We start from the raw sequence: 10,070 nt of genomic DNA, 5'->3' as shown, positions 1-10,070 counted from the left end.
CTCCTGGGGATTCCTGCGTCCTCCTTTCTTCTGTCATGGCAGAGACTGGACTTTCTGACTGACATTGTGTTAAGTTAGCTGTCCACATGCTTCCACCTGGAGATTTGTGCAATGTGACAGCCAGAAAAAGGCCCGTGATGCAGTCAATTCAATCCCCTTACTTTAGAGAGGACACGACAATTACTGGATACCCAGAGGCAGGTTAATGGTTGCGTTAGAATTAGGACAGGGCTTCGTGACTCTGCACTGAGGGCTACATAGTCCACAGCTGGGAAGGGATCCTGACTCCTGACTCGGGTATTCTATACAACCTTTCCCTTGTTTTAAGTCCTCACCTGCTTTAACACAGGGGTGGCCTGGTGTTCCTTCTGTGGTGTAATGAATTTTTTGTTGTTGTTGATTAAGTCTTTAAAAAATTTTTAAAAATTTGTTCTAATTAGTTTTATATGACAATAGAATGCATTTATATATTTTAATAAATCATACATAAATGGAGTATAATTTCTCAGTTTTCTGATTGTACACATTGTAGGCTCACATGGGTCATACAGTCATATATGTACATGAGCTAATAATGTCTTTTTCACTCCACTATCCTTCCTACTCTCATACCCCGACTCCTTCCCCTTCATTCCCCTCTATCTAATCTAAAGTAACTAATCTCCCCTAGCACCCGCCACCACGCTGACTGTTATTGTGAATTAGCATCACATATCAGAGAAAACATTCACTGTCCTTCGAATTTTTGGAGTTGGCTTTTTTGGAGTTGGCATGATATTCTCCAGCTCCATTCATTTACCAGCAAATGCCATAATTTCATTCTTCTTTGATGACTTTTAACTCCTACAAGCCAACACCACAACTCTCTTTTCCCAGTCTCTGATAGCCTTGCGACCATGTGTACTGGGGATCATTGCTTTCATCTTGGGAAGATCACACAACTCAACAGGACATTTGGTCTGTTTCCCATGGGAGAACTCAGGTACTCCAGAGAGAGATGTCGCGCCAAAATGAATTTCTGTGACATTCAGCCTCTTGTGCATCACCTAAGGGTGAGGTGTAGCTCAGTAATAAAAACAAAGATTTGAGGTACATGCATTTATTTATTTCTCATTGCAGCAATAAACAGTTATAATTCCATGTTCAATGAGTTAGAAATGGTAGCAAGACCAGGAACCTCGGGCCTGTCTGTAAGGCACATAAAACCAATATATTTCATAGTGTGGGCATCAAAGGATACATGTGAGGAAAGTCACTCTAGCCCCTGGATAGCATTCTGTGCAAAATGAATGTATCACCCAAAGTATTTTCAAAGCTAAAATAAAACATTTAAACTCAAATACTTTAACAAAATTAGAAATACAAACTACAGAGTCATCCTCTGCCTGCTGATCTCCAAAAAAAATTCAAGAAACAAAACCATGAGCAAAGACAATGCAAAAGAGAATAGGTTTATCTAGATACACTAGATGCCCATCAAAATCACATTTCCTCTTCTGATTCTTGTTCTCTTTCAACATTTTTCAGGAGTCCAACTTCTGAGGGGCAGAGCCTCCTAAGTCTAGATTTCACCAGCCTGAGGAAACAAAAAATCATCTCTATTAGATGACATTTAAAATAAAAATTGAGAGCAGCATGTATCTGTAATGCAACAATGACCAGATTATTTGTGTGAATATGGGAAGCAACCCAAAAAGGCAAATCATTTTTATTTAGCTTCAGAGTTACATGAACATGTTTGTAGATTAAAGTGGGATGTAAGTAAAAAGATAAAATGTGACTTTCAAATGTAGTATGTGATTGTTTAATTGGGCATTGGAAGATAATTTCAATCATTTCTAAGACAAACAAGAGAATCCATGCTCTGTGGCAACCCTAGATGAAACCAAGATTAGTGGAGCTTTTCCATCAAAGCCACAGCTCTCAGTGATTACAAAAAAGATGAAGCCTCCTCCTTCCCTAGGGCTGGCACCCACAGCAAGCCCCATGCCAAATCTGGCCTGGAATTCAGCCCCCACTTGCCCCTTCGGAGACACGTTTTTGTGTAGGGCACAGTTTCCTTGACTGCATGTGATGGCCCTGTCCATGGTGAATTGAGTTCAGAGAAGTTCTCTTCACCCCATGACCATGTTCATAGGTTAAGAGGATCTAAACTGTGGGTTTGGGGGAAGTAGCAATTACAGGGCTTGACACTGGATTATCTGAAGCTTCTTAGTGGCAAAAGCCCCACAGGCTCTTCACTACTCTAATGTAATCAAAAGACTATTAATAAAAACTGTGCAGAGCTTTTCCTGTGCATGATCATCATAAGAACATTGTACTGTGACCACATCAGTAAAACATAACTTCCCAAAATACATAGCAAAATGAAAATTTGATAAACCAAATTATTCTCCTATTATGAAAAACTCCAACAGCCTACTTGCATCTTGAAGCTTATTTTCTGCCTTCCTCCTTCTGATGAAGTTCTGTCCTATCTTATCAATATGTCATACCTTTCCCTATGCTCTGGATCCCACTAAAGCTTCACAATTGCAGAACTCCATCTTGTTTGCTCCCCTGACCCCAGCGGAAGTCTGAACCAATGTCTGTTCTGGACTAGTGGCTTCACACACAGTTGACAAATCAATGACCTTTGGGAAAATCTGCCAGGAGTCCTTGTCTTTCACCTGTTCATAGAGGCTAATTATTCTGTCACTTCCAACTCAGCATTAATTCATCCAACAAACAACAATAACTGGGCAGTATTAGTAACATCTGTTGACTCCAAAATCAGAAGAACTGCTGGAAATCATTAGCTTTGATTAAACGACTATTGGTGTTGCTCCCACTCTCCTCAACCCGTCAAGCCACTGTTCTCATGAAAGGCCAATTCTCTGTGACAAGTCTAAGGCTGGAAAGGATTTCTGTCATTTGTTTTGAAAACTACATCTTATTTCCACATTGCAAATCTTCAATACATGTGAAATGAAATGGACTATTTAGTTAATTGAGTAGTTTCTTTCTTGAAGACTCCTGTGTAAAGTAAAACAATTCATGGCTGCTTCTCACAAATTAATCATCATAATTTGACTCTTCTCTGGTTCTATCTGCTCTTGCTGCACCAGGCTGAGACACAGAGACACTTTTACCAGACTCTTTCTGCCAGCTGCAGCTCTAGGTTTTGCACATGCAGAAATGCACCAGGGACATGTTGAGAGGGTAATAATGAGGAAGTATAAAAAATTGCTAGTTACTCAAATGGTGCAAAGCCCAGCAACTAAAATCTGGGTATCTATGCTCTTTTCCTTTCATATCTTTTCATATATATTCTTCAATTAATATCTGAAACAGCAGAGTTGAGACAATGGGTGCATTTCTAGGAAGGTATCATGAGCACAATTAGGGCATCTCTATTTTGTTCTTCAAAATGGATCGCATGAATCATTGCCTGGAAAGCCACTCTGTAAATGGGAAATAGTCTCCTATACATAGAAAGGTCTCCTGAAATAGTTCTGTGAAACAGTGGTGTTTACATGTGAGATACAGTAAAACATGGAATAAGAATTCCAGATAGTTCTCACTTAAGAGCTATAATAATCAAGAGTGAAGGCATGGAATTGGATAAGGCTAGAAAGCTGGGAAATATAGGTTCATCTTCCAGAGAGTTGGGGATCTGTAACCTGGTTGTGCTTCCATAATGATCTCTGTGCTATATCAAACAAATTCCAATATATGTTCTAACACTTCATCACTTGTGGATGATTTCCAAATCACCTCCACAGTCATATCCCGACCAGCGGATTTTCAAGGCTCCTTACCTTGAAATTCAGGAGTAAATGAACCATTCAAGTGACCCCATTGAGAGACACTCCTGAATCTTAATAATATATTTAAAGTTATTGATAAAGTTTATATCACAATAGCTCAAAAAAATTGAACTCTTGTTTTTATCTTACCAACAGCAATATGACAGCAAACTAAATTGCGCATGCAACATGATTTTCAAATAAATATAGCCTATATTTAAGTAGTTCTGAGTAAGAGCTCTATTAGGAAACAATGTTTATTGAGCACCTACTATATAATTTGCCAGTATAAAAGATATATGGGAATATTAAAAGGTTCTTTGCCACAAGAAGATACAATCTAGCTAGCAGATGAAACAAACACATATGAGTTATTATGGTTTGAATCTTAAAAATCCCCCAAGAGCTCATATGGTAAAAGACCTGGTTCCCAGCCATTCATGTTACATTGTGGCAAAGGACTTGTCTACATTTTCTCCATGTGCTGAGACTTTGTGGGGCTGTTTCAAGGTGATAAACAAATGTATATAGCAGAGGAAACTTCAAGGCAGCACAGCCTTCAGACTGTGGCATAGGTACTGATTGATGCACTTAGTCAGATTAATAATGACAATTGGGAGCATAAAGCAAAACAGAAAGTTTTGAAAAACTTGCAGTTTGCTAGAAAAGTAGTGTGTGTAAATTTGTGCTCAAGGAGGCAGTGGTCACTAAAGAGATTAGCACCATCCAAAAGAAGCCAGTTCCTTTGCATTGAGACAATAGGAAAGATGCCTAGAAAAGAGGGCACCTCAGGAATCAATGAGACTGTACCAATTGCAGGTTCAAAGGTTTAAAAGTATAAGCCTTTATACTTAAAGTATAAGCTCCTGGATAGGAGTATCTGGGTCCCTTGAGCACAGAAGGCCATTCAGCAAATTGTTTCCCAAGGATTTGTTTCACTGTGCTCAGCCACTCAGAAGCCACTACAGCTATGGTCCAAGTGGACCTGGCTACTCCTTGCAGAACAGTTCGGCATAATCCATATGATGCTGGTTTTCTCAGCATGGGAATGCAAAAGTTGTGGGATCACAGAGGCTTCCACCAAAATCTCAAAGGAAGACCTGGAGTACAGGTAGTTGAGTCAGAATCCATATAGGCATCTTCTGAGGAGGTGATGTATATAGCTATAAGCATGAAACATAAGCTGCAATGGAGTTAGAGATGCCAGGAAAGTGGAGCACCTGCCAAGGGTGGCTGAAGGCAATGAGCAAAGCTACTCCGCAACAGTGGCATGGCTGCAGTCACCAAGGCCATAGGGGTACAACTGTCCAAGCCCTTTGAAGCTCACATCACGGCACCAGGTGCCTCAGATACTGGACATGAAACTACAGAATTTAATATTTGCCTTGCTGGGTTTTCATCTTGATTTGGTCTCATCCCTTCTTTCTAGCCTCTATTTCCCCTGTTTGGAATGGAAATGTTTACTTTGTGCTATGATATATTGGATGTATATAACTTTATTTTGACCTTTACAGGGGCTCACAGCCAAGAGTTTGCTTTGCTTCTCAGAGGGGACTTTGGATTTGGACTTTTGGGGACTCTTGCAGATGGATATTACAAATGGATATTGCAATACTGTAAAGGTATATTGCATTGTGAGATGGACATGAGCCTTGGGGGTCCTGGGGAAGAATGTTATGGTTTGGATCTTAAATGTTTCCCAAGAGCTCATGTTAAAGATTTTCCCCCAGCCGATGGCACTATTGGAAGGTGGTGGAACATTTGGGAGGCAGGTCTAGTCAGAGGAAGTAGGTTATTGGGAGTGCATCCTCTCCTTCTCTTTGCCTCCTAGCTGCCCTGAGATTAGCAGCTTTGCTCCCGTCACGTTCTCCACCATGATGTGCTATCTCACCACAGGCCTAACAGCAATGAAGCCAGCTGCCCATGGACTGAAACCTGTGAAACATTGAGCTGAAATAAATCTTTCTTCATTAAGTTGTTTTCTTCAGGTATTGTGTCACAGTGATGGAGAGCTGACTGATCCACGAGCTAATAGTCAACATCCCCAGATAGATCACAACTTTTAAAATGTCTGATGGAGAATAAATTGATATAAAAACTCAGGAAAGGGAGATGAGCTAGGGCTAGAGGAACCACAGAAGCATCTATAGAAGAGATGTGCATTTAATGTGGATATGCCAGGTAGAGGGAACTATCTGGTCAAAAAGATTAGAATGGCATGTGGTGGGGAAAGGGAGAAGTTGAAAAATAAGAATGAAGTTTCTGGCTTCCAGAGAATAGTAAGTGAATAAGAAGTTCAGTAGGCGTCTGAAGGTTTTTGAAACAGGAAGAGACAGTAGTCTTCTTTTGGCTCTGGAGAGGAGCTGACATGAGGTAGAGAATTTCCTTGAATTCTGGCACTGTTCCAGGAGGCTGCCCAGCCCCTAAGGAGATGAGGCCCGGATGTCAGCCTAGAACAACAGAGGAAGAAGTCAAGTTTCACTCAGTGGCAGAGCCAGCCTTAATAAAGAGCTCATCACATATTTGGGTGAATGAAAAAGCAGAATTACACAGCACCCAGGCATGTACATGTCAAAGTGGTCTGACCCAAAGCCTATCTGACATCTGGGAGCTGGGCAAGGAAATAGATTCTTCAGAGCCACAGTGCCAGGGTGGCTTCAGCAGTAAAGCACAAAGAAGCACCCAGCAGAAGGGGTTGTCTAGGATCCATATCTAGAGAGAGTGGAAAACTGGTTCCAGCAGAGGCTGAGACCACCCCATCCCCACCCCCCGAGCCTACAAGCAGCTATTAGGAATCTGATGGTAGGAATCCATAGGAATCCAGAGAACCTGGGAGATGTGTTAGCCACTATCTACATAGATCAATGAATTAACTAAAATTAATGTGGCATTAGCCCCATTTGATGTGATTAGTAGCTAGTGGCTACTATACTGAACACTAGATTTAGAACACTGCAGGCAGAGAATATTTTAATCAGTGCTCAAGTCCAAAGGATTAGGTGCTGGAGCTTTCATGCTTAGCAACTGGCATAAGCTAAGTCAGTTTGTGGCTTGGCACCAACTGCCTTGGAGAGAAGAGCCATGACTACCACTTCTTATTCCTGCTCATCTTCCAAGCTGCATTTTAGTTTGATGGTGAGTAGCCTCCCCTGAACTCTAACAGTGCTTTATTTTCCTACTGTTTCCATTCATTGCACTGCCTCTTCATCGTCCATCTCTAATTTAGTGCCATCTACAAGACTGAAATTCCTCAAGGACTGGGTCTAGAGTCTACACTTCATTCATTTTTTTTTTTTTTAACTACCAAAGAAGGAGGAGAAGGTAAAGGGGGAGAAAAAGAAGAACAAGAAAACAACAACAATTATTGAATTCATATTACGTCTTGAGCAATTAAATACATGATCTCATTTAGGTACTCTTATTATCCCTGCTTTGTAAACAACAAAACTGAGATCCAGTGTTCAAGTAATTGACCTAAAGCAATACCACCAGAGAGAGGAATGTTTTCTTATCAGTCTGTTATATTTCTCCTCCCCTGGTCATGGAATGTTGTATCAGGATTCTTATTAAAAATATATATATATATATATCACTCAACTGTTAGAAATATTAGTCAATGACAAATTAACCAAGCACTCAAATTTAATGGGACTCATACAAATTGGTTTAAAAAAATGGCTCCAAGCTTAACAAGTGTGTTATGGTTTGGATCTGGAATGTCCCCCAACATCTCAGGTGTTCAGAGGTGGGGCTTTTGGGAAGTGATTGAATCATATGAACTCTGACTTCATTAGTGGATTGATCCATTGATGGCTGAAAGGACTAGTGTAAGGTAGGACTGGTTGCTGGTTGAAGGAAGTAGATCACTGTGGCATAACCTGGAATATTTTACCTTCTTTCTGGCCCCTTCCCCTCTCTCTTTCTGATTTCTAGCTGCCGTGAGCTGAGAAGTTTTCTTCTGATGTGCCTTTCCACCAGGATGTTCTGTCTCACCTCAGGCCCAGAGCAAAGGAGCTGACCAACCGTGGACTTGATTCTCTGAAACCATGAGCTATAATCAATCTTTCCTCTTTTAAGTTGTTTGTATCAGCTATTTTGGTCATAGAGATGAAAAACTAACAAAAGTTGAAATGTATGTACATGGTTAAATGGAGGATTAGCTGCAGATGGGGCACACCATTCAGAAGAGGGAACAGCATATGCAAAGATATGGGGGCACAGTAAAGTGCTGGAGTATGAGTCAGTGGCACAGCAGAGATACCACTGAGTTAGTCCAACTTTAAACCAGCACGCATGTATTCTTTAAGTGGCAATTTCTGTGTTTGATAATTCCTGCTATGCTACCCTGTCTTATAGGATGGTAAGGAATAAAATCCTCTTTGAATTTTAAGTTCAACACTGTGAAGTATAGACCATCAGATAATACACCAAGGAATGGAAACTTCCATGAACAAAATTCACTAACTTACCAGGTGACAAAAGCATAATTCACTCCAATGATGATATAGGCCAATGCATAATGCCAGCAAAAGCATATGGTGAGAAACATACTGTTGTCATGATCCATTAGATCCCATGCAGGACCTCCACCCGGGGGATACAGGACAAAGCCAATCTGTAATTTAAAACAGAATTGCCATATGAAAAAAACCAACCATATTGCCAAAGATGTGCATTTCAAAATGCTTAATAACTAAGATAACTCCCCGAGTTGTCACAGAAAAAAAAATTAAGCTCAGCTGCCTGTTTTAATAACATACAGCCGATATCCACCAAGTCATATTTTTGGAAAAAAAAAAAAATTAAAAGGACATTTACTGATCAATTTACAAAATAAATAGTAATCTTCTCTGGGGATAGGTGGTCTTCCCAAATGCCCTAGGTGTGTACGTTGTGCGCTTCACTCTGCTATTTCAGAATTAGAGTACAAAAAGGTTTTAAAATAAATAAATGCCTATGGATAACATTATACTTCATGATGAAAAACTGAAAGTTTTCCCCCTAAGATCAGGAACAATACACAGATGTCTGCTTTCATCACTTTATTCAACACTGTACTAGGTATTCTAGCCAGAACAATAATGCCAGGAAAATTAAAAATACTCATTGAAAAGGTAGAAGTAAAACTATTTATATTTACAAATGATATGATCTTATATATAGAAAAATCCTTAAGAATACACTCCAAAAAGTTATTAAAATAAGTGAGTTTAAAATATTTGCTAATACAAAGTCAACTCATTAGATCCTCTTTTAAATGTAAAAATCAATCACTGCACTTTTATCTGCTGCCCTAATTTGCTTTCTAACATAAAAATTCTAAGAAAAAAAAACCTGTAAGTTTTTGCTATAATTATAATAATTATCTTCTCTAATGGGCAACATGCCAGGGGCAAAAATTTTATAGTTAAGAGTATGAATTTCCTATTTTTTAAAATCTTATTAACCAATCATTTATTTCAACAGTATAAGCCTAAGAAAGTGCTTGATCTAAAGTATCAGACCCCAGACAACTATTGCTTAGTTGGGTCTTTTTGCCATTCTAGAATAGCTTTTGTCTTAAAGACCAGACAAGGCTGGTTTTAGAGGGATGGGGGAGGGTGGTATTGTAGCTGGAAGATGCAGATGAAGCAACTGTCCAAACTAACAAGAAGTGAAGGCACCAGGGGAAGTTTCCTCATTCCCTGATTGTCCCTGGGCTCTAAGGACGATGAGGAGGAGATTGGGAGGGACAAGCCCAAGGTACAAAGTGAGCTACTGAAATATTCATGGGGAAAGCATGACTCATGAAATGCAGGGACATGAAGGATTTTATTTTTGAAATTGCACAATGTGTCTAAGTTTTTGAAAAAAACATTTTAAATGTAAACTGGTTCAGGAAGAAAACCAGTTTTCGTAAATTGGGAGGGAAATTCCACTCCTTTGCATATTATATAATCATATATGAAGAACTACAATAGAGGAGCTCAAAAGTTCCAAACATAAAGAAATGATAAGGAGATGCAAATGCTATTTACTTTGATTTGATCAGTATATATTATATACATGTAATGAAATGTTACACTGTACCTTATAAATATGAACAACTGTTATGTGCTAATGAAAAAGAGAAAATAAAGTTTAAAATATTGTCCACCAAAAATAAAAGTAGACAATATGAGCTGATTTTAAAAATATTTTTAATTTTTAATTTTCTCAGTACTGAGGACTAAGCCCAGGGCCTTATGCATGAAGCAAGTTTCTACCACTCAGCAATACCCCCAGCCTTCAATCTGGGCATTT

The 10,070-nt window shown here is 39.3% G+C and overlaps 1 protein-coding gene across 4 annotated transcripts in view; it reads right to left on the bottom strand.

Moving 5' to 3' along the window:
- Nucleotides 1-1,083: 1,083 nt before the first annotated feature.
- Nucleotides 1,084-10,070, bottom strand: part of TMEM45A (transmembrane protein 45A) — a 77,733-nt gene continuing 68,746 nt past the window's right edge. For all 4 annotated transcript variants that reach the window (XM_079101400.1, XM_079101401.1, XM_079101403.1 and 1 more), the window contains 2 exons: nt 8,258-8,403; nt 1,084-1,576 (listed from right to left, as the gene is read on the bottom strand). In XM_079101400.1, the coding sequence (XP_078957526.1) occupies nt 1,483-1,576; nt 8,258-8,403 (240 nt within the window). In that variant the 3' untranslated portion in view covers nt 1,084-1,482. The remainder of the gene's footprint in view (nt 1,577-8,257; nt 8,404-10,070) is intronic.

This window comes from Sciurus vulgaris (genome assembly GCF_902686455.1).
Source record: "Sciurus vulgaris genome assembly, chromosome: 10".
In the NCBI taxonomy this organism is placed as follows: domain Eukaryota; kingdom Metazoa; phylum Chordata; class Mammalia; order Rodentia; family Sciuridae; genus Sciurus; species Sciurus vulgaris.
This window is presented reverse-complemented; position numbering and strand designations above follow the sequence as displayed.